We start from the raw sequence: 24,679 nt of genomic DNA, 5'->3' as shown, positions 1-24,679 counted from the left end.
AAACATGAACCAAGTTTCTCCAAAATCAGAAGCAAAACCAGCTTGTCAAGTATCTAGAAAACACAAAGCCTGTTGAAACTTGGTCAGGAAGTGTTGGGTCACATTGTTACCATTACTCAGCAGAGCCGCGGCAAAAGAGCCAACGAGCTCTTTAAAGGCATTAACACGTTTCTTCCGAAATGACAAAGGGCTTCTGGTGTTCTGTAACTCTGCTTTTGGTCATTCTAATACTCGTTACTTAGTCTGCAAGGCCTTCAAAATGAAGTTTTTGGTTGTTGGGAAAGCTGTGATGAAAGCCCTGGCCCAGAACACTCGCATGATCCATGGAAACGCTCCCTCAGCCAAAGTGACCACCCACAGAATGGAAAGTAACTTAAAACATTAATTGTTTACTGTGTCAAACTTTCAGTCTTTAAGTAAAACATCTGACACTTCAAATGTGTTATGATACATGGGTTCATTTATTTTTTTTTATAAAGAGGCTAAAATAAATACAAACCCAAAACATTTTTCCTTTAAGCCAACAGAAATATTTTTTATTGAAAACTAAAAGCATGACAAATCTTGTAAGAAATGTATGTTGGGGTTTGCTGGAACTTGTCACAGAACTGTCCAACACACCCAGGCTCCGCAGGCTCCATCACTTCCCACTTCCCACAGGTTGCCCTGGAGCACTTTGCACTTATCAAAGGTTTTGGCGCCAGGACCACAGTGATGTTTTAGGTGTAAATGAGCCACTAGGGGCCGTAACAGACCTGTAGAAATAAAAATGACTCATAAACTGGGATCATAATGGTTGAGCACTAGAAAGAACCATTACATAATCAAGCCTACATTTTGTTATGATGGCTGGGATCTGTGAGCAGTCCCAGGACACACACTGTTGTTCCAGTTCAGAGAACTCCATAAATAAGTTTAATTTTGAACACATTTGACAGTTCTTTCGCAAACCAAGCTGACTTCCTGACTCAGATACAGAGTTGACAAATCAAATTATGAAAAATTAATTAACCATTCAGACAATAACGTATTTTGGAATGATGCCATTTCTGAAGCATGGTGTATACATCATGGTGCTACTGAATATGTCATATAAAAATGTCACACTTAAATGCTGTCCTTTAATTAGGAAAAAAACTTTATGTAAAAAAGGACTTGCATTTAGCACAGTTCTTGGGCTCTTTGCATTTCAGAGTCATTTCAGGAGACAGTTAATGTATTGTTTTTCCCACCCCATTAGCATACTACAATATATTTAGTTTGTCAGATAAGTAAATATGGCACTGCACCTTTATATAACAGGCACTTATGATTTATTATCCTTGTTTTTATATGCTTGATTATTCTTGCATTTGGAGAAAAAGTCTTAGTTTATTATTTTGGTTCTGTAGTTTACTCACTAGATGTATTGCTCAGCTCTGAGGTGCATGTCTCTCCTATTTATAATTACTTAATAACAGCTTTTCATGTGGCCATGAAGTGTAATTCACCCAGCCTGCCATATTTGTCTGCGTATTTCTGGCTGTAGAAATTAAATTTGATTTAAATGTTTATACTCATTAGTCCCCTCTTTGATAGCAATGGATCATGAGACCAATTTTAGAGAAGAGACATGGGCTGGGAATCAGTCACAGAACAGCAATGTGGGAGAGCAAAAGAAAATTGTAGATAAGCTACACTGGTAGTACCTGTGTATGCTGACAGAAATGCATACAACTCAACCATTCCAACTGACAATCCCTGTACTTGTGCTCTGGTAGGAACACAATGTGGGCCCGTATGGATAACAGCTGCACGCACTGTAAAGTTGTCAAACCAAATTTATCCCATATATAACTGCAAAGTGACATCAAAAATAAAATTTATCTTCATGGTTTATTATTTCAGTCGTACTGGATTTCTCAAGTAGAAGGTGTTTCCAGGACTGGGGTGAAAGGGACACTGTCTCTATGGCATAAGTAGCCACGTGTAACCTCCAAGAACCTGAGCAATCACAGCATTCTAAATAACAGAGACAGAAAAGCTGCTGCACTAAATCCCCTCATCTACACACTTGCTGATGCAAGGAAAAGGTACAAAACATTCAGGGACGCCTCCTGGTGATGAAGCTGTGCAGATTCGTCTACACTTCCTTCCTGGAGGTCAGTTCCAGGTTGATGAAGTACAGTCATGTGCCTGAATAGCTGTATTTCTGAATCTAACAATAACATTTCTGTACAGCTGCTGGTTGTAAGAATGCAGGACAAAGCAAAACCAGAAACATGAACAATGTTGTGGGTTTTCTGTTGGGCTTTGTTTGTTTGTTGTGAGAGATTCTGGATACTTTTGTTAGACAAACCAACATAATGATTTAACATTTCTTAACAACCAAATCCCAAGGGTGGGATTCAGCTCCAGAGTGTAGATACATACATATAGGAATCTAGGTGGAGGGGCTTATAGTTCAGCTGCTGTGTTGCTATCTGAGATGCTGTCAGGCATCGTGCCTGAGCCTCCGCTGCTCACAGAAGGGCACAGATCTCCTGTGTGCCCTGTATCTTATCTGCCAGCCGCATGCAAATGCTTCCATACTCTAGGGCACTAGATCCTTATGTTGATTCCCACTGGAAACTGTAGAGCTATTTGGCTCATTTTGAAAGAGACATCTTATTCAGTGATCTGAATCCCCCTCTAGTCCCTCAGCTATATTGACTAGATCTCCTCTCACTATAATGGGAGCATAACATGTAGACACAACATTCAAGTGCCTACAAGCAGGAACTGACTGTACCACATCCTTCCCCAAAGAGTTTAATGTTTGCCAAATGTAAAGACTCAGTAAGAGGCATGTGAAAACATGGGCCTAAAAAGCTTCACTAAGCTTCTCAGCAGATTAGTGTTCCAGTTTCACTTCATTTAGCAATCCTTTACATCATTCTAGCGACAACAATAACATTCAGGAAACAGGTTTTTTCAGCAGATGTGGTTGATTCATGGGCGAAGTTAAAGCCTAGACAAATTTTTTGTGGCTTCATTTTGGATCTGAATCACAAAATGTTCTGTATTCTTTAATGAAATTAGCATCTCTCTTTCAGGTTTAAATTATACAGGTTTAACAACTCATGAAAACAAACAAACAAAACCCCCATTAAGAGTGTTGCAGCTTGACAGAAGCTGTCCCTGCCAAAGTCAGGCCTGACAGCCACAGCCACTCAGTCTGAGCTAATAGGCTCTGCTGCTCTGTAAATAAAATAAATTTCCTACCACAGAGCTCAGGTTCATGGCTTCCAGGGGGATGTGGATAACCATGCAACTGTCAACACTCATCTATGCAGATGTTACTTGGCAGTTTCCTATTTTGCTCACAAGGGAACAAACCAAATATGTATGAACAATATTTAAGTTCTATTTTTAAATACCTCTTGCATAAAGAAGTATTTTGAAGAGTAAAAAAAATTAAAAATAAAAAATAAAAAAATCGCCATTGGCAAACTGTAGGGTCTTTTCTGGCCTATGATTTTCAGCATGTTCAGAAGTGATCTGAAAATGGAGCAAGGCATGAGGAGTCAAAGCCTGAGTACTGGTCTTGTCTGAGCTACACTGCAAGTATGCCTGTGCCTGGCCATGTACCTCACTGATCTGGGCACAAACCAGGATGCACTGAGTGGACTTCCCTGACTTGACCTTGAACCTTGGATCACCACAGACTTGTGTGTCTGGCAGTCACTGGCATGTGGCTGAGAGGTGACCAGCACAGGACCTGCTCAGGCACTGCGGAACTGCACCTTTTCAGTGAGAAGGACACTGTCCCTGCCTGCCTCTCTGTCAATCCAGGAAATGAGTAATGAAAATAGTCTCTTTTTCAGTTTGATTGCAATGTATGCACATTATGTGTAAGGAGATGCTAAGGCATCCCAAATACCTCCTATATAACTCTAGTATATTAATTTGAGCAAAGATGTAAGTCTAAACACTTTCTTGCTTAACATATCCCCTGCCTTCTGCTGGCTTTATATGTGTTTCCAGCTTCAACAGCTGCCTCAAGCAAACCCAGTTGCTTTTTTGTGGATTTTTGAAGTCTTGAAGATTGTTTGGAGTACTAATCTCTACTTCTTGAAATAGAAATTATTATTTTTTTATATTTATACATTTTACATATTTACAGATATATACAATTCTATTTCTAAAACTCCCAGCTCACCTTTCTTAGCGTGACAAAGGATTTCCTGTGAAGAATGTAGAATAACTGGCTGGGTAATAAAACAGCAATTAAAATTCAATGTAAATAAAGGTGAAATAATGTACAAAGGGAGCAATCATCCAAACTTTATGTTTACCAAAGCTGGGCTCTGAGCTGACTTTTACAGCTCATAAAATCTGAGTGATATGAAGAGACGGTTTCTATTACAAGATTCTTATTTAGGCATTCACTGTCTAGCTAGAAATTATCCCATGAGGGACAAACAGGAGCAACTAAAAGTAAAAGCAACAAAAGCCCCAGTGCTATTGGTGTACACCATGATGTTTTATATGTGTATGTTTTCTGGATGGCTACATGTAGAGCTGTAATAGCAACAGTAGCAGGCTTTCTACATCACAAGCTGTAAACAGTCTGTGAAGAATTTACACTGCGTGACAGTCAGTAAAGTCTAAAGCAAATATTCTGTGCTCTGGCTTTCCTTGTCTGGCACAGAAGAATGCTGCATGCATTCCTTCACATCCAGTATAACCTTGTGATGTCAGGAACACAGTAGCACCTTCACTGCACAGAAAAGGTAAACAAAGCAGAGAACATCTGAGTAGCTTAGTTTCTCTTAGAAGACCCGGAGCACTTGCATCCCTCTAAACACAGCAGCTCAAATACTGTTACAACTTGAAATCCAGTCCTTGCTGGAGCTTTGCTGTAGACGTCCACAAGGCTTAGGTTTCACTCTGCAATACTTCAGACATGGAATGAGGGTAGCTACTTGCAGGGATGCATAAAAGTGTAAAAAGCACATCTAATCACACTGAGTGTTCACAGAAGCACACCAGGGAAAGAACGTGTCCTTCCATCCGGCATTGCCTTTGTGCTTGGTATAGTATTGACAGGTTCAGAGCAAAACAAGTACGAATTCAAATCTGGAGTGGCAAAAAGTTTCTGTGTTTCACTGTAAATATGTACTTACTTTTTGTTGAGCCATAAAAATTGGCGTCATATTTATCAGCATAATAGGGCATATTATGAGATATAAAAATAACATAAAAAACAGATCTTGCTTTAAAAATGTACTTGAAAAAGGAACTAAAGAGGAGAAAACCCAGGAAACACAGTGAGAGATTCCATTTTTTATTTAGGACAAGAAAGAGGCGTTTGAGTTCTATTTATATTCTCATAGATGAGAAGAAAAAGATTTCTTTTCCCTAATGTGGAATTGTTTTAAACAGAACAGCATGAGTCAACTTGTTGGACTAAGAATCCAGATCAATAGCTTTAACTTACAACAATTTGTGTGTGTGTGTTTTGCTTTATTTTCCATTCAGTCACCTTTCAAAAGCAGTAACAACCAAAACCACCCATTCATCACCTTCTCTTTGATCCTCACTCTTGATAAGAGCTATTTTGCATCTTTGTTCTAGTCACTCCACCTCATTCCTTGCAGCAATATTATCGAGAAGCTTCCTGTTTAGGGGTGCCTTTCTGCAATGAATCCAATTACTGTGGCTCCAGGGAGGCGTTCATTGGGCAGCAAATGCAACAGGGAAGACAGATGGGTGTCACAGATGGGTGTCACAGAGAGATTTTTAAAAGCTGTTCACAGTCCTCAAGGTTTTGATGCAGGCAAGACAGGTCAGAATTGTAATTGCAGGTTTTCTAAGGCCACCAAAAATCTTTGTACAGGATGAGCAGATTCTATCTCAGTTCTTGGCCAGTATGGACTGGAAAAATGAGCTTTGCCAAAGAAAGACCTGGGAGATAGACTCATGAAGGATGAGTCAACTTGAATTCATCAACTTGAATTTAAAAAACTGTAGTGAACCATAAGCTGTTGAAAAACACTCCTAGAAATACAGAAAAGCCTTTCTAAATCCTGGTAGACATATTTATTGTATCCTTTAAAGGAATTACAGACTAACCATATTATGAACTATCAAACCAGCTCTCCACATGCAGATTTGATATGCAAGGCATTTATCTGAAGAGCTCAGGCACAAGGTCCCTTGCAGTGCCTGACCTCAAACGCTGCTTTGCCAACATAGTGACGGGATGCTTAAATTCCATGCATTTTTCTGACTCTCCAGGAGCTCAGCACCAGCTGCAGGGGAGGTGGAGAAGCAGGGATTCACAGCGAGTCTTCTGCAGTTCTTACAGCTGACAGGAGGAAGCTGTATTCAAGAGTATTAAAACTCATGAACAGGTAAGTTTCTGATGAGCTGCAAGTTTTTGAGGGTCCTTGCTGTAGATTTATCACTGTTTCTGTTGTCTTTAGCAACTTGAATGAGCAAGAAGCATTCATGGTATATTACTTTTGAAGGATCTCAGTGGTCTCATTTCACATTCCTGCGCTGGATTAACTTTTTACTGGATAGATGGAAGCTGCTCAGGAAATCCTGAAGATTAATTTTCTTTCATATTCTGTGAATATGAATACACATTCAGGATCAACATCAATAGGGTGTAAATTTTGCTTCAGTAGTAGTTTAAATTAACTTAAAATAAGTCTTGGATTTACTTCATGGCTTTCTTCAGCAGTAGGAGACCATTATCTGAACATCAGCTCACAATTTATTACCTTGATCACTTAACCACATCATTTTACCTCTGCAGAATGTAAATATAGAAACAAAAGGAACAAGAACATATTATGAAGAGAGAGGAACAAAACCCAGAAGCATTTGAAATTTCCATTTTACTACCAGAATGCAGCAGTTAAAAGTAAGTTGGGAAAATACTTTTACAGGCTGGGTAGTCTCCAAAAGGTGGAAGGCTCAACAGTTATCAAGATACCAGTATCAAAGTAGTTTCTCATCTAGAATTCAACATTAACAGTTTTTCAGTGAAGAGTGCAGCTACAGAAGCTGTGAGGGTTCATATCATATACATTTGCAGCCTTTAGAGACTTTTGTTCTGACTCAAGGCCTGATTTTGCAAAATCTGAGGAGATGGGAAGTGGTGACATATGGGTTCCCCCTGAGTTTCAAAATAAACAAAACCAACTTTTGCTTTCATAGAAAATGGATCCTTCAAAACCAGTGTCATATGCTAGGTTTGATTTTAAACAGTTTTACAAGGATCTATTAATTCATTTAGTAATTTGTCATTTTGGTCTTCCAGGAGCTTCCAATTAGAGCAATAATGTTGCACTGTAATTTTTAAGATACCACTGTAGTTTTTTGTCTTGTTGCTGCTTATAATACCCATAGCATAGCTACATACTGGGATATTAGATTGTTGTATAGAAGCTCTACATCTGTTGAAGTGACATTATTAAAAAATGTTTAAATGAATTGATACCACAATGCATTGATAACACATTTAGTGAGATTAACTGATGTCATTGGCAAACTCTTCCCACAGATACACATACACAATACCAAAAAAAACAAAACATCAGCAATTTGACTGAAAGAGCACTGGATAAAGAGATTCAAATCATCTAGAAATCTAGCATTAGAGTAAAATCATATGCAGTTGCACTGTAAATATAGGGTTTATCTTTTTATCAGGAAGACTACTTAGGAGGAGTGGGTGGAAAATAGTCATATTCATAGGTCTGAAGAATAGACAGAAGATAAGAAAAATCTTCAATGTCTTCCTTGCCTTGAACTTTGAACAACAATTTATGTTATCAACACATGAATATAATATGCTAATATTGTCATTAACAATACCTCCAATTTATATTCACTTTGTACTGGAAAAAGATCTTATTTCATAAAGTTACTACCAAATCATTGTTATTAAATGTAGGGATAAGTGGATCCCCATTCAACAAAGTTACTTAGCCAGTTTGCAAATACCTCAGAATATATAAACTGTGTTTACCCTTAACCCAAGCAACTAGACAGTATTTGGGACTATTCTGTGGCATTATTTTCACTGGAAGAAAAATATCTCTTCTCTTTTTGCATATTCTTGTTACGCAAATCATCTGTCCAAAGTTCTGTTTCCTTAACCACGGTAACAAGACACCAGCAGGGGAGCAACTTCCACATTCAGCAGCCTAGCACTGTTGCTGTACAGTTTAGAGTTCAGAATTCCCAATCCATGTAGAATTATTGTTTGTGTTATTCCTGTAGTGGGATACAACCATGAATGTGAATTTTATGTTTATTTATTTTATTTATTTGTTTATTTTAATGTTTATTTTTTGTTAAATGAGAGTTATATAATTCCATGGCAATGATAACAGAGAATGATATCTCATTAAGTAATGTGAATTAAAAACTCAATGGAAGATTTGAGGAGGGCTGTAAGCCAGTGACTTACTACTTCTTTTGGGTTCCCTGTCAGGCCACAGTACCAATGCTCTCCAATGTTCTTTCTAACATCCCAGTTGCTTTTATACACTCATACAATCTGATTCTCATGCAAAAAAATCAGTATTCTTCTCTTTTCCCATTAGAGGAGTCACTCTGTTCTGATTTTCCACTAGGGTGGAGATGAAGCCTCCTACAACTAGGTCAATAATATTTTACCTTCATGACACAAAAAATAACCTAGTCAAAAATATTCTTCCAGGTCAAAGTTATTCCAAACATGTGGCTGGGTCAACAGTACACTACTAGTAGGCATTGCCACTCTGTGCATGTGACATGTGAGACTCTCCACAGTTCTGTCACCATTCTTCTCACCAGTTTCTCCTACCCTGGCTCCTGTTCATCAATTCCAGTGATTGTTGGGTCTTGATGCTGCAAGATCAAATTTAACATTTGGTGATCAGAGGCCTGGAGAGAGTTGGTGCTGTTCAGCCTGGAGAAGAGAAGGATCTAGGGGAACCTTAAAGCAGCCTTCCAGTGCATGAAGGGAGCCTCCAGGAAAGCTGGGGAGGGGCTTTTTACAAGGGCTTGTAGTGACAGGACAAGGGGGGAATGGATTACAATAGGAAGAGAGGAGATTTAGGTTACAGATTAGAAAGAAATTCTCTAGTCTGAAGGTGGCAAGACACTGGAACAGGTTGCCCAAAGAAGTTTTGGAATCTCCATCACTGGAAGTGCTCAAGGCCAGGTTGGATGAGGGTCTGAGCAACCTGGTCTAGTGAGAGATGTCCCTGCCCATGCAAGGAGGTTGGATCTAGATGATCTTTAAGGTCCCTTTCAAATCAAACCATTTGGTAATTCTGTCATTCTATGACACTATGATTTTGCTTTACTTTCAGACTCTAAGCTGAATCAGAATTTTCCTAATCTCCTACTCTATATCTCCACACATTTGCCTTCCTCAGAGTCTGTTTTGTTCCACCCTCAGCTCTTGCTGTTGCTTCCACCATCTCATGCACCAGCAAGGTATGACCACAGTCCATGCTGGTGCCAAAATTAGGTTTCCCAGGTAAGAAGGTCATTTGGTAGGTCCTTTCCTGGTTTCCTCTTTGATCATAATCTGGGCGCAGAGCCAGGATCTGGGCATGATGCCAGCACACATGCTGCTCTTCCACCCCACCCTGGACCTCATGTCTTCGTGCCTGCCTCACCTCTGGAGCTGTGCCTGGGGCCGCACCCCTTGCTACACCCCTGCAGTGGAGCCACTCCTGGGCCTGGCACAAACACCTCTGTACCAGCCCCACCTGCCAAGCCATGCTCCAGGCTGCCCTCCTCCCCACACCCTTGGCCTTGTGCTTCCCTGCTGACTTCCTTCATGCATTTACCCAGCAGTGAAACCCAGCCTGGGTCCATCAGGCTGTAGTGCTTGATGGCTTGAATTTTGAATGCAGACAAAACATATACAGAGATAGAATTATAATTTATTCCACTTGGGAAAATAAGAGAACATGGGCTGTAACACTGTGCTTCTCTCCCAGATAAGCATCAATCATACTTTGAATATGTTATGGATTTTTAATTGATTTGTAAGTTGACATAGTGATATGCCATCCTTGGACACACCAGGCTCCTCTATAGGTACATCCCCCAGCACAGATATTTCTCTTCTGTCATGGTGACTTTTATTGCAGCAGCAGCAGAACATGATCAGCACTAGCTGGGATGGAGTTAATGTTCCTCACAGCAGCCCATGCCCTGCTGTGTTTTGCATTTACCACTAGAACCGTGTTGATACCACACCAGTTTTTAGGATGTTGCTGAGCAGTGTTTGCATAGTGTCAAGGGTTGCAGCTTTTTTCTTTCCCCCACTGTGTCCCACCAGCAACTGGCTGTGGGTGCACAAGAACCTGGGCTGGGACACAACCAAGACAGCTGACCCAGACTGACCAAAAAGATATTCCATACCAGACGACATCGTGCTCAGCGATAAATGGGAACAGAGGAGGAAAGGGGGATGTTTGTGATTAAAGCATTTGTCTTCCCAAGACAACTGTCAGCCCATCACAGCACTTAGTCTTGGCTGAAAAAGTCTTTTCATCATCCTGAATTAATACAGATCTGTTCTTTGCCATCCAGGCTGACGAAAAAGTGGTAGAATTGTCACTATCAGGGCATTGAGGAAGAACTGGTTTTGCTCCTGATCTTGAATGAGAAGGTGCTTGAATGCAAAAGTATTTTTGCTACTCTGGCCTAATTATCCATGACAAGGGTTAATTGCAAAGGCATGGAATAATTTCTGCCTCCTTTTGAGCACCTTCTGTTGGGCATCACAGTGCCAAAGAAATCAAGAAGAAAGGGAAAAAAATGTGCTGTTCTGCCTAGCAGGATTCAGCTCTTCCTTAGAAACACAGACTGCTTTTTTGTTATTATTCTTCCCATCCCCACCCCAGGACAGTGAGTCCAGCTGCTAACATCATGATTTCTAAGATCATACAGAAAGTAGCTACCATCACCAGAAGCTGCCCATACAGGGGAGAGAAGTCAAGGGTGAGAGGCAGCTCCTAACTCCCTTCAGATTCCTTGTCCAGCCAGGAGCCAATACTACTGCTTGCAACACTGCTTGCAGCTGCTGTTATTGTTGAGTAACAGTGTGTCAGCAGGTAATGCAACATGTCACCTTTCAACACTTAGGTAGTGAATCCTACCAGATTAAGGTAGTCAATCCTACCAGTGCCATTTTCTATTTCCTGGGGCAGCAACTGATCTTAAAAACAGACTGTCATGTACACCAGCACCACTATGCAAGGATCCCCATGGTGCAATAGGACTGGTATCAAAGGATCTGCAGTCTAGGCAAGTCCTGGCAAATTAGCCTGTGATGCTACATGAGGTGTCCACGCTACATGTGGCACAAAATCATTATTGTGCAATTTTACTAATTTGGTAACTACTGTTGCCATGCTGATCACGTGGAAACACTTCCACAATCACATCCAGCAGGGTAGATGAACATGGTTGTTTACTGAACATATACGTCTCAGATACATTCCAGCCATCACAAAAGCTTTGTGATCTAGGTTCTGTATTTTTTATTTGCTCTTTAATAAAGAGGCTTTTATGTCATTCATATGAGCTACAAAATAAAACAAGAAGCTAAAACTGGAGAAATTATTGTGAGAGCTCTTGTGCCATCAAAATGCTTTTTCAAGGATTTTTGTGCTAGTAATTAAGAAAGTGAAACTCGTCCTATCTTTATAGCATTATAAAACTCGTATGTAATTACTTTGTCTGATAAAATAGACCCCCTGTATAAGACAAAATTTATGGATGATATTGCAGGAAAATGAGACCAGTTTCTTCAGTAATGTCACCATACAAAAGGTACGAGAAAATCCTGTAGTTTTAATAATATATATATGCATGCAGCTTCTAACCCCTTCCCTGTGGATTGCTGATACAATTTTCTATGGTTTTCATTCTTTCTTGTAAAAAAAATCTTAAGTAACAGATTATATATCACTGTCACTTTCAATGCACACAAATTTCTTGTTTCTTTCAGTATGAAATATGAAGTCTGCAAGGTTAAACTGATGTGGCTGGGGGAGGGAACCTCCTACACCAATCAGTGTGATGCCAGCACCAGTAAGAGATGCCCAGATCCTGTAGAAGGGGTGCAGGTCAGCAGGGAAGCTCCTGGAGAGCAGTATAATGAAATCCCAGCCCTCTAGCTGGTCAGTTACCTTCACTGGAGGCCCAGCTTAAATGCCGCTAGACAAATGCACACAGCATGGGGAATAAACAGGACTCAGAGATGTGGACGTGCCTGCAGGGCTATGATCTCATTGGCATCACTGAGACCTGGTGGGATGGCTCCTATGATTGGAGTGTCAGAATGGAGGGTTATAAACTCTATAGGAAGGACAAGCAGGGGAGATGGGGTGAGGGAGTTGCCTTCTATGTCAAAGATCAGCTGGAGGGCATGGAGCTCTCCCTGAGGAGCCAACTGAGAGCTTATGGGTTAAGATCAAGAGGAAGGCAGGGACAGGTGACATTACAGTGGGGGTCTGCTAGAGGCCACCTGACCAGGAGGGCAGTATAGACGAGGCACTCTACAGACAGATAGGAGCAGCTTCACATTCACAAGCCATGGTACTCCTGGGGGACTTCAAACACCTTGATATCTGTTGGAGGGACAACTCTGCTAAACACAAACAATCCAGGAGGTTCCTAGAGTGCAAGGATGATAACTTCCTTTTCCAAGTAATCGAGGAACCAACAAGGAGAGGTGCTATGCTGGACCTTGTTCTCACCAATGAGGAAGGGCAGGTGAGGGATGTTAAGCTCAAGGGCAGCCTAGGTTGTAGTGACCCTGAAATGGTGGAGTTCAAGATCCTTAGGGCAGCAAGGAGGGCTCACAGCAAACTTGCTGGCCTTGGCTTCAGAAGGGTAGATTTCAGCCTCTTCAGGGATGTGCTCAAGAAAGTCTCTTGGGATAACATCCTGGAGGGTAGAGGGGCCCATGAAGGCTGGCTGATATTTGAGGATCACCTTCTCCAGGCCCAAGAGCATTGCATCCCAACTAAGAGGAAGTCAAGTAAAAACTCCAGGAGGCCAGTGTGGGTGAACAAGTAGCTCCTAGAAGAGCTCAAACTGAAGAGGAAGCTGGGGCAGGTATCCTGGGAGGATTACAGAGAGGTTGTCAGAGCAGCTAGGGATCAGGTGAGGAGAGCCAAATCCCAGATGGAATTAAATCTTGCCAGGGATGTTAAGAGCAATATAAAAGCTTCTATAGGTATGTTGGGGATAAAAGGATGACCAAGTATAATGCAGGCCCTTTCCTGAAGGAAATGGGAGACCAAGCTAGGCAGGATACGGAGAAGACTGAGGTTCTCAATAACTTATTTGCAACAGTCTTCTCTGGCAAGTGCTCTGATTTTAAACTGAGAAAGGGGACATTTAGGTTAGACATCAGGAAGAAATTGTTCACCATGAGGGTAATAAGGTGCTGGAATAGGTTGCCTAAGGAGGTTGTGGATGTCCACTCCCTGGAGGTGTTTAAGTCCAGGTTGGATGGGGTTTTGTGCAGCCTGGTCTAGTGTGAGGTGTCCCTGCCCATAGCAGAGGGGTTGGAACCTTATGATCTTTAATGTCCCTTCCAAGCTTAACTGTTCTATGATTCTGTGATTCTGTAATAAAGTTAATTAGAAAGTGTTAATTTACAGGGAAACTATTGTAGTTAATTCAATTGGAACAGGAAAGTCTTCTCAATTCTGCATCCTTTCAGGGCCTAGAGCTTCAGTTAATCTGTACCATATTTTCTTAAATGCAGGCTAACCCAATTAGAACAATTCAAGCACAGATTCACCTGGGAGGAAAGTACCAAAGGTGCTGACGTTACCCTACTAGCATTGCACATTATCATCTTCAGTGCTCCCCATTAAAGAGCTCTACAGAGCACACAGTTCTCTTTTACTCACTCACACAGACCAGCTGATCCCAAGTGGCTGGATTTGGTGTCACAATCAATGGTGGCCAGGATGCTGAGAGGGTGAAAGCTAGGAATGGCACAGTAGAACGAGCTTACAGAACTGCTTGTTTAGCAAAAATCTCATGCTGCAAGAATATGGTAGGAAAAAAAAAACAACACAACAAGCCAAACTAAAACAAACAAAAAAAAACACATTTGATTTTGAATCATTGTTTGTTTCTAACCTCTCAAAGCTGCATATGTTTCCCCATCGGGTTAAATCCTCTTCTTTTACTACTAGGAAAGAGTCCTTTGCCTGCAGCCACTCCCATACTGCTTCAGTTCTTCTAATTTAATCCTATTGTTAATATCCAGAGTTGCTAGTTCATTTTTTTAATATGTTTAAAATAATCTTTCCAAACTGACCTCTTTTGCCTTTGCACCAGGGTGGTCCAAGAGGCATTGGCTGGAGAACCTGTAACACACAGTTCTCAGCAAGAGCCAATGAAAAAGCCTTCTTTCTCACACTGCTCACACAGCTTCTGGTAGTATTCTGGCTTCAGAATCTCAAACTTGTATTACTCTGAAGCAGATTTTCAGATAGCAACAGAAACTGGGTTAGAGAATCGAAGTTGTGTGTTTACACTAACTCCAGAATTTGGTAATCTCACTCAGATGCTAACTCCTTTGACAGAATTCCCTCTCTTCCCCTCTTCAAGATGTGGTACCAGTTGCACATGCAAATCAGTGAACTATGAAGCCAGTTCAATATTCAGCATTAATTCAGCAGGGAGGAAAGAGAACACATCATTTAGCTTCATCTCTCCCATTAGTGCCAGCAGAGGATCCTGGTTAAATGTCACAGTTACAGTTAAGTAAGTCCATGTCCACTGTTTCCTCAATTCCCCACACTAACAACAGGACTGGATTACATCCAGGCTATATAGAAAATTTTCAAGGGTTTCATTTGGGTGGCTGTTCACTTTCATCACCTTTACTAGGCTCCTAAAGTTTTTATCAAACTTTCCAACTACAACTCCATTGTACTCCATCACATAACTAGTACTATATTCCTGGGGTAGAGCACTGAGGAGCCCTGCAAAACTGACAGTGCAAAGCAACCTTCACAGTAATCACTTAAACAGAGCAATAACATCCTGCTGGACTTTGTTTAATATATCACACATATTAATTAATTAAAGGGCTAATAAACCTGTGGAAGGAAACAACATCTGTACTTTCTGGTATTGCTTGAATTGAAATGATTTAATACAATTATCAGTGTGGATTTATCTATACTGCACACATTTAATTTAAAAGATGGAAGGAAAGAAACTCATTTACAAAAAAATCCTGTTCAAATTATGACCTGTATTTACAGGGTACTCTTTCTCATTAAGCATTGGGTATCCATTTCTCATTGAATTTACTTAAGTATATTTGATGAGAGAGTAAACAAAAATAATTGACAAGCTTCATTAAAATCCTCTGCAAACATGTGGCTATTGACTTCAATGAGACTTGAATCAAACCTTAAATTAAGACCTGAACTACTCAAGATTAAATCAACTCGTTTTAAAGCCTGGGGACAGTTTGTTCATTTTTATACTGAATTGGTGTTCTTCTTTTATTAAGTGTACAAACAGGTGGGATGGGATTCCTCTCAGCTAACTTTAGACATACACAGTGTACACTTCTGAGCTTGTCATGCCAGACTCCCATTATATTCAATGGAGAGAAAGAGTCACTTTTAAGGCATGATTCATCTGACCTATTTTAGATGTCTAGTTTAGAATGAGATAAATTGTGTACTATAAGCATTTGGTTTTCTTCACTGAAAATAAATCTAATTAGGCAAACTCATTTAAAGGGAGCTATCTATACTACAAGTGTTTACATTTAGTAAAATGAATACTTTCTCTGGCAGCTGAAGATACTTAGTCTCATTGTCAATGCACGTAGAAGAGGACGAGCTAGTGAGTTGAACTGAAGCACTAATATGTCTTTTACCTGATCTTCCAGATGGAACTTGCTTGCTATAAACAAAGCAAAGGTAAAACATTTTTAGTCAATAATATTATTTCTTTTTGTTCTTCTGACACACTATACTCATAGCTGACCAACATCATCTTCCAATGTTAGGAGTATTTATGCAAACAGAGTTAGGATTTTGCCTTATCCTAGTGATCCTCCTGCAAGAAAATTACTCTTGGAGTTAAGTGCTAAAAAAGATCACCCAATTATCCATGATATAAGTAACTTCTAGAAAATCTGCTGCTTAGCTGGAATGGAAGGCATTTTTATCAGTTTCCCCTGGTATATTCACAGAGGCATTCTGATTTTGCTATGCCTTAGCTGCTGTACCTCATCCTCCAAAACAGAGCAGTAAATAAAATCAAAGTTGTATCTAGGGCATTAATAACTGCACTTGCTTTAGAATTTAAACAAAGCATGCTACACTTTTAGCTCGAACTAAAGTTATAATTAAGTTTTTCTGTTAGCCAGCTTTATTATAGCTTGTGAGATTTTTATTCCATTTCATTAATTTTAACTTTCTTAATTAAATTAAAATTGAAGTAATAATTTTTGTAAGATTTATTTCTTCTTCACCCAATGTTGGAAATTATGAAATTCTAAGGACACCAGTCACTCTTGCTGCTAGTTACTATCTTTGATAATCTGGTTATTATTTACTAGTAAAAGATGAGCTGATATATACCATGAAACAAACTTCCTGAAAATGGGTTACACTCACATCTTGCAGTCAGTACACAGAAGTGTTATGTATCTCTGCAAGTCTCTGTTTTGAAGATTTAAGTCTAACATATGCCATAAGCCACTTAGAATCACAAAAGCATGAAATAACCCGGATTGACTTTGGGAGGTCATCAGGTTGACTCTCCTGCTCAAAGCAGGGCTGACGTCAATGTCAGATACTCAGTGTCTTCCCCAGTCAAGTTTTGCATATCTGTGACCTCCCTAGACAACCTGCTATAGTGTTAGATCAACCACAATTCCATCATTATTCCATCATTAGAAGTGTTCAAACTCAGGCTGCGTGGAGCTTTGAGCAACCTGATCTGGCTGAAGATGTCCCTGCTGATGGCAGGGAGCTTGGGCCAGGTGATATTTAAAGATCTCTTCTGACTCAAGTCATTCTGTGATTCTATTAATTCTTTTTTTCCATAATGGTGGATAATAAATTTTTATGTAATGTATGTCCATTGCTCCTTGTCCTTTTGTGATGGACCTCAAAGATCATTCTGTAACCACTAGAAAGTTGTACACAACAATTAGATCTCCTTAACTTTTTCTTCAGATAACAAAGCATTTTCTAGGACACTGCAGCCTCCTAGTCAGCTTCATGCTCCTCCACTGGACTTGCTTCAGTACACTGATGTTTCTTGCAGATAAGTGTCCACAGCTGGACACAATATTCCAGATGCAGCCTCTTGAGTACTCAGGGAGCAGCCACTTTCCCTGACCTGCTGGCTACATTCTCTTGCACACTCTACTAATGCAGCCAAATATGCAGTTAGCCTTTTTTTGCTGCAAGGGCACAATTGCTGGCTCATGTTCAGGTTGTTCACCATGACTCCCCAGGTCTTTTCCTGAAAGGCTGCCTTGTAGTCTGCCAGTTCCCACCTTGTATTGTGGCACAGTATTTATCATACCCAGACAGAGCTTTATATAAGCTTTACTTGCCTCTTTTTAGATGTGTTTTTTTTTCCACTTTCCTTTTTGAACTTCAAGAAGTTTTTGTCAGTTCTCCAGGCTACTGAGATACCTCTGAATAGCTGTCCTGCCCTCCAGCACACCATCTTCTCCAGACCATTTAATGTAACCTGCTAATATAGTGAGAATGCATTCCATCTCATCATTCAGGTCACTAATGAAGAAGTTAAATAGTACAAGGTTCAGTGTCTAACTCAGAAGAATACCACTCCTAACTGGCTGACAGTTAGACTTTCAGCTACTAACCAGAATTCTTTTAACCTCTTGGTCCTTTCGTCTTTTCCTTAATCTTGTAGTCCAACCACCCTGTCCATCTCTCCAAAGTGTGGTAACAAGGATACAACTGAAGATGATCCCAATAGTCTTGCTAAAGGGCAAATAACCAATATCTATTGTTCACCTCTCATCCTCAAAGCAGGCATTTTATAATTGGAAGCAGTCAGGTATCTGTGGTAAAGCCATGCTGGCTGCTCTTAAATTGTTGTGTTTTGTTTTATTTTGTGAAGAAAGAACAACTATATCGTCCTACACAGCTGTAGCAATTCCAGGGGCTATAGTTGGCTTTATGATGCAGCAGTCAGATTTGGGCTAGTTTTTATATAGCAACACATGCAGGGGGAAGCACAGTGACTCTTCAGCTGTGTCTATACTGTCATGTTAGTTTGGACCTGAACTTGCATGCCTTGCCTACATTCCTCATCTGCTGGTTCAAACAAACCTGAGTTTAGCAGAAAGTTGGCCTGATAAGGAACATAATACAACTAAAGGAGTTTTGAGTTTCCTGTAAGCAGTTACAATGTGAAAGATGCAGAAGTCATTTGAATTGGCCAACTCCCAATCCTATAAAATTGTCCCATCATACAGAGCAGCCTCACCTATCCCTTCGTATGCCCTCGTTCCTTGACACCATTTTGCTTCAACTCTGACACTCTTCTGTTAGCTGTAGTTGATGAGGTGCAAAATTTTTAAGACTTTGACAGTGAAGAATATATGGTATCAACATGGGATCTGTTTGGCTTCCAGGGTTTTGGGTAGTACTATATGGTAGAACTTGTAAATATCTGGAAATTGTTTGGGGACAGCCACTCCAAGAAGTTCTCATGGCAGCTGGTAATGATTATGTTAGCAGAACAGCTGAACAGAAGGCATAAAAGATAAAACCTCAGGAATGTCTTATCTTAGACAAGAAGCCCTCTGCAGCCACATAAAACACATATTCATTACTGCAGTTATGGGTCTAGCTGCATGGCAGGTGAGATTTCAGAGACAGATCTCTAACATTGCAGCATTTTTGTTCTCAGAGAGTGCCCAGCTAAGGTCCAATTCACAGCTAATCCAGAGGTGCTGGTACCCTACCCTGGGTTTCACATACATGCTCTGCAGGTATGTTCTTTAGAACATGCAAATGCTTGTACTGGTTCAGACCACATGTACACGTAGCTTAGTATCCTCTTGCCATAAGTGGCCATAAACAAATGCCTAAGGAAGAACAAGAACAGGGCAAGTGTACATGAAGCTCTCTCAAAATGTCTGCATTTTCAGCTCAGGGTTTTTCCCCAAGTGGTTCCTTTGTTAAATACTCTGGAACTAATCTCTCTTTTAAGTATTTCTATGGTCTCCTCTTGAAGCCTTTTGCATCCATAAAATCCTTTAGGAAGGAGTTGCACAAGTTAATCTTATTTTGTTTCCATTGAAATCTGCATCTATGAACTCCATTTGATGGACTCTCATTCTTGCATTTGAACAGACACTGAAGTCAATTCCTTTCCACCCCGTCTGTACTGCACAGAAATATGGAATATATAGATTTCCGTATATATACATAAATACATTTTCCAAATATTTATTAATAATATAGATATATTCATTATTATGTATCAATACATAATATAATCTACATTCCATACAGAATTCCATATTCATATACAAGCTGTAGGAAAATCATAGATATTTTTTTCTTTCCTAATAAATTCCAACATCTGGTTTGCTTTTCTGATGTTTTCACAAGTTATGCATATATCATCGAGACTTTGCATTGCTTACATGTGAACACCAGATTATGTCTGAAGCTATGATTTTTTTTTCCACATGTATTTCTTTGTCACTCTGTCTTACAAAGGCCTCTTGTGGCCACTTACAGTCTGGCTTTGTCCTTACTATCCTGAATATCTTCATATCACAAACTTTCATACCAGACCAGTGAACTTTCTCACTTCATTGCTCACTTCTTTTCCAGGTTGCTTCAGACTGTAACAACACCACAGATGTCAGAATTGAGCTCTGGGAAACTCCAGTGGTGACCATCCTCCACTGTAATAAGTAACTAGTCCTCTTACCCTCTGTTTCCTAGCTTGTAACCTGTTATTTACCCATAAAAGCACCTTTTATTTAATCTCATTACTATGAAGTTTCCTTGAAAACTGTTGATACTCAGTAGCATCGCAAGTCCAAGCAGATTGGATCAGCTTGGCTGTCTTTGTCCAAATACTTGCTGACACCCTTCAAAAAAAGGATTGCAAAGTAGAACTTCCCTGGTGCTGACTCTTCCAAGGTAACTTTTATGAGCCCAGGAAACCACTCACTCTGCCTGTTATAAGTTTCCACAAATTTGTCCAGAAGTCTGAAACATAATCCTGTAGATTCCGTGATTTTCTCTGAAAACTACTTACAGCTGATACCAATTTGTCACACTCCAGTCTGAGGATATCAAGGACTACAGTGAGCAGTTACAGACTATTTAGAACCATTCAATGAAATAATTTCTTGTATTGGTGATTTGTTAGTTATGTTGCCAGTTTGTCACATAATCTCTTTTACAGTCATTTGAGCTTCAGTCAGATCCCCTTCTAGAAAAGTATTCTGGCATGCGGGTTTTCCGAGTTTCTTCCACAGTGAACATCAGTTTCTTCTCTGAAATGGTCTTTTGCTCTCTATATTGTTCGATCATTGATCAGCCCTGCAGACACTATGAGGAGTGTTTGAAAAAGGCCTTAATGCTGCTTTAGAGTCCTTTAGCAAGTTGCTCTTCCCAGCTTTTTTTTTTTTTTTTCCTGCTTAATTTCATTTTTATATGTTATCAGCCAGGATTTATTTTTTTTCTGTTTTCTTCATTTGAATATGACTTGGAGGTTTTGAAAGTTGCCTTCTTGTTTCTAATAACATCTCTTCTTTACTGTTTAGTCATGCCTGGTTCTTTTTTATCCTTACATAAGCCTGTCTTAATAGGCTGCATGCACTGACAACCTTAATATACTAAATGCACAATTCTGCCATGTCCCAGGTATTGGCCTCTGGTGATTATGTTTATGTGCATATTAGTTAAGAGGAAGAGATGGTTACATAGTTTCTGCCGAGAGAGCAGATGTTATACACAGTACTAGCCATCCTACAGCTCTGACAGTCAAGACATCAGACCTACAATAAAGCAGAAATACTGCATAACTTCAACAAAATGTGTTCCTTCTCCCATTCCAAGCAGTGCTTTTATACTCCAGGGACATACTGGTAACCACCTTCTTCATATGTCTCTTCAGGTCACAGACCTCTGCAGCAACCCCGAAAAATCCCAACCTGTCTTGCCCTGTGAGGCATCTGCTCACAATCTTCTCTTCTGTTCAGCCCAGAGAAAGTGCAGTCCCAATAAATACTCAAAATTAAATTAGTGATTAACTGAGTCCTAAAACCAAGGGAGGAAGAAAGACAGACAGTCATAAACAAAAAGGAGAATGAAGGGGTGTCATGAAGTCATTGTCGAAAGCAGCACCAAATACACCAAACATACTGGCACGGAGTGCAAAGGTAAGGCTGCAGCCACTTTCTCAGCCATCTCTCATGGCCACTTTTCCTTGCTTCCATGTAGTGCTAATACACTTTTGGGATATCACTCTTACCTTTCTTCTGGCAGGCAAAAACTAGACCATATTTTGCCATGTTGCCCTCTTGTCATTCTAAGGAACCACCCAAGTCTACTTCAGCAGAAACAACCCGGTACTGGTAAAAATGAGGAGTTCATGCACACAATGTATGAGGTAGGAAGGCATTAGGGTGAGAGGCAGCAGCAAGCAGTACTTGTAAGGTGAGAAAATCTGCCATGTTAGCAAGGCAGAGCCTAAAAGTTGGGGAAGGGAGTGGCCCACGCTCAAGGGGCTGGGAGGAAAGGAAAAGTGGGTGAATGAGAGACCTGGTGCGAGGAAGTGCTTGTGGAAATTGCGAAAAGGAGAAGTCTGCAGCCACACAGGCTGCAAGATGAGGCTTGTGAATGTGGTGTACCTTGAAGATTGGCTTTCCCTGTGGGAGCAGGCCTACTGCCTGTGGCAGTTTCTGGGTGGACAACAATGGCCTACGCTCTGCAACCTGCCCAGCCTGGTCCTGGCTCCCTCCTTGCCTCACAAGAGGCTGCTCCGCATGCAAACGGAGGTAATAACACGAGCAGCATTTGGTTGTGGCATCCGGGCAATCTTCAAAGTGCACCACTTCACACTTAAAATGCCTAAATGAAGGTCAAAGCTCTTTTGAAGTGGGAGCTGAGAGCCCAGTGACAGATCCTGGAGGACACTCACCACTCAGTAGAAATGTCTACCTGTGGCAGTGGGAACCAGGCACTGCAAGCCACCACTGCTAGCCCCCTGAAACTCAGCTGGACCTCTAGTAGTCATTACACATAAACTAAAAAATTACTATTAAACTGAGATATAAAAGATGGGCTTGTTAAACAGAGGGAGAGGCACTGCTTTTGCTCTTACAAGTAGTATGATCAAACTATGTTTGACCTATATTAGTGTTAGAAATATTTATTTCAAGCACAATAAGCAGACTTAATACATTTTAAATTAAAGATGCTTCATATTTACTCTTTGCCTTGCCATCAAGCCTTTTTCACTTAATGTAGGGAGTTAATTAAAGTAGCCTTCACTAATCTGCGTGACAATTTGCACAGTAATTAGTTCAACAGGAGCAGACAAGACCTTACAGTTCTTCCAAGCCTCAAGGCTGATATGAGCCCCAAGACCAATTGCTACAAGATTCAACTCTTCTGCACATTCCCCTCAATTCCCCAGCTACAGATCAACTTTTAGAAACAGCCCCTCTGGCTTTCTGGAGTCCTACACTTTGAAATCCTTCCCTGAGAGTAAGTGGAGTTCACACCACCCATTAGTACAACAGTATTTGTGAAATGCAGGTTTTGAAGAATTTGCCCTATAATTAATGTATGTGTGTCAGCATCCTCTTCAGTGGCATTGGCAATTAACATTACTAATAGATGTCTCATGTCTGCAGCCTCTCATATGCTATTTTGGCCTTCTGTTTCAGGTTGCTGAACAGAAGAAATGCTACATGAAAACTCTTCTGTATCTTCCTGGAACAGCTGTTAGCTAAAAACCATGGGAAAAATTTAGAGTGTGTATCCTGTTTTAGGTTTATGCAACACATTTGTCCCTACTCCCCTCTTCACTAACATGGTAATATGTATTTTGTTGATGAAAAAAAGTCACAAATTAATCAGACTACAAAAGATAAACAATGACAGAAACTTAGAAATATTATTCCACTCCTGATTTATATGCAGGATAAAAACAGTTAGCAAAGTAAACAAATTTATGAGGGAATGCCACCCTTTCTTTGTAAGGCCTGTAGTACTTCTTTTGTAAACTCTTAAGAACACACACATTCTTCCTATGCATTCTGTATGCATGTATTTATTTTTTATCATAGAATCATAGAACAGTTTGAGTTGGAAGGGACCTTTAAAGGTCTTCAAGTTCTGCAATTAGCAGGGACATCTTCAACTAATCGTATTGCTCAGAACCCCATCCACCCTGACCTTGAATGTTTGCATAAGGAATTAAAAGAACCCACAACTTCACCGATAAGATGAAACACTGGTTTTAAGGCAACAGTGGGCATTGATGAGGCTCATTGCAATGGATGTACAGAAAAAAAATGTCAATGTGTTCCCCCTCAACTCTGGGAGCAGATTCAGTGTGATGCAGAAGCACCATGAGCAATTGTTTCCCACACCCTGCAGGTGCAAGGCAGAAAGGGAGAGTGATGTCTAATCCACTGCCTGGGAGAATCCCATGGAGAACTCTACACACTCAGTTCTGATGGTAGAACTGTCACTCCACTGTGCTCCGTGCAACAGGATGGGCAAGACGGGATCTTTACTCTTGGAGAGAAGTTCTGCAAGTTCCTAATGCACCAGTGATGGCTGTGGCTTTTGTACCTTTAGAAACAACATGCTTGGACTTTACCCAGCAGCATCTCCTAAACCCCATTCAAATTCACCGTGTCTTCTCTCTGTGGGACACACCTCTCGACATCTTCTAAACATCGTATTTCTTCATAGATTTCATTACATCTTCGTCAGCTGCCTCACAGCCCTGTTTTTGTTGTTTGGTCACCAGGAATCAGGTAAATTTCTCTGTGGGACAGGCTAGCGATGCCAGAAGCCACACGGGGACGACGAGCCTCGTGCAGGCTGCAATTCCCGCGGCGCTGTGAGGGGGGTGTTCCCGCAGCCCCACACTGTCCCGCAGCCCCACACTGTCCCGCAGCCCCACACTGTCCCGCAGCCCCACGAGGCCGCGTGCGGGGGCTCCCGGGGCACAGCGCCCCGCGGCTGCTCCCACCGCTCTGCTCCCTAACAAACATTGGGTTTCATTCCCTTTCTCCACGCAACTGTGCTCACATCTGCAGTTCGATCCGGAATAAACAGGACAGGAATTTGTCAAAGGACATTTTTTTGGTAACTATTCAACTAGGACATAGTGCTGGATCAGCAGGTCCTTTGGGGGACACACCTGCGTGTGCTGCCGGCACCGGCACCGCACAGGGCTGAGCTGCATCACAGCCGTGAGAGGCGACCGGGATGAAATTCCTTCTCTGGTTAGAACGCCCAGATCGAGAACTTCTACTCTCTACTATTTCTTCAGAAACAAAACAACAAACCTGAAAGGAGAGTAAGTCCGAAGCAGTGCCCCGCTCCTCCCTCGCGGGAAAGCTACGGCCCCGCAAAGACCCCAGCACGGCAGGACGCGG

At 40.9% G+C, this 24,679-nt stretch overlaps 2 protein-coding genes across 2 annotated transcripts in view; one reads left to right on the top strand and one right to left on the bottom strand.

Annotated features, from left to right (window-relative positions):
- DDX10 (DEAD (Asp-Glu-Ala-Asp) box polypeptide 10) overlaps positions 1–21,571 on the bottom strand; it is a 184,051-nt gene extending 162,480 nt beyond the window's left edge. Inside the window, exons 1-2 of the mRNA XM_009999431.1 lie at positions 21,532–21,571; positions 622–755 (exon numbers count right to left, since the gene is read on the bottom strand). Coding sequence (XP_009997733.1) covers positions 622–755; positions 21,532–21,571 — 174 coding nt within the window. The remainder of the gene's footprint in view (positions 1–621; positions 756–21,531) is intronic.
- A 404-nt stretch (positions 21,572–21,975) lies between these two features.
- Positions 21,976–24,679, top strand: part of EXPH5 (exophilin 5) — a 37,957-nt gene continuing 35,253 nt past the window's right edge. Inside the window, exon 1 of the mRNA XM_009999430.1 lies at positions 21,976–22,057. Coding sequence (XP_009997732.1) covers positions 21,976–22,057 — 82 coding nt within the window. The remainder of the gene's footprint in view (positions 22,058–24,679) is intronic.

The sequence above is a fragment of the Chaetura pelagica genome, unplaced genomic scaffold (assembly GCF_000747805.2).
Source record: "Chaetura pelagica isolate M959 unplaced genomic scaffold, ChaPel_1.0 scaffold85, whole genome shotgun sequence".
Classification (NCBI taxonomy): domain Eukaryota; kingdom Metazoa; phylum Chordata; class Aves; order Apodiformes; family Apodidae; genus Chaetura; species Chaetura pelagica.
The sequence above is the reverse complement of the archived record's forward strand: the minus strand, read 5'-3'. Positions and strand labels throughout refer to the sequence as shown.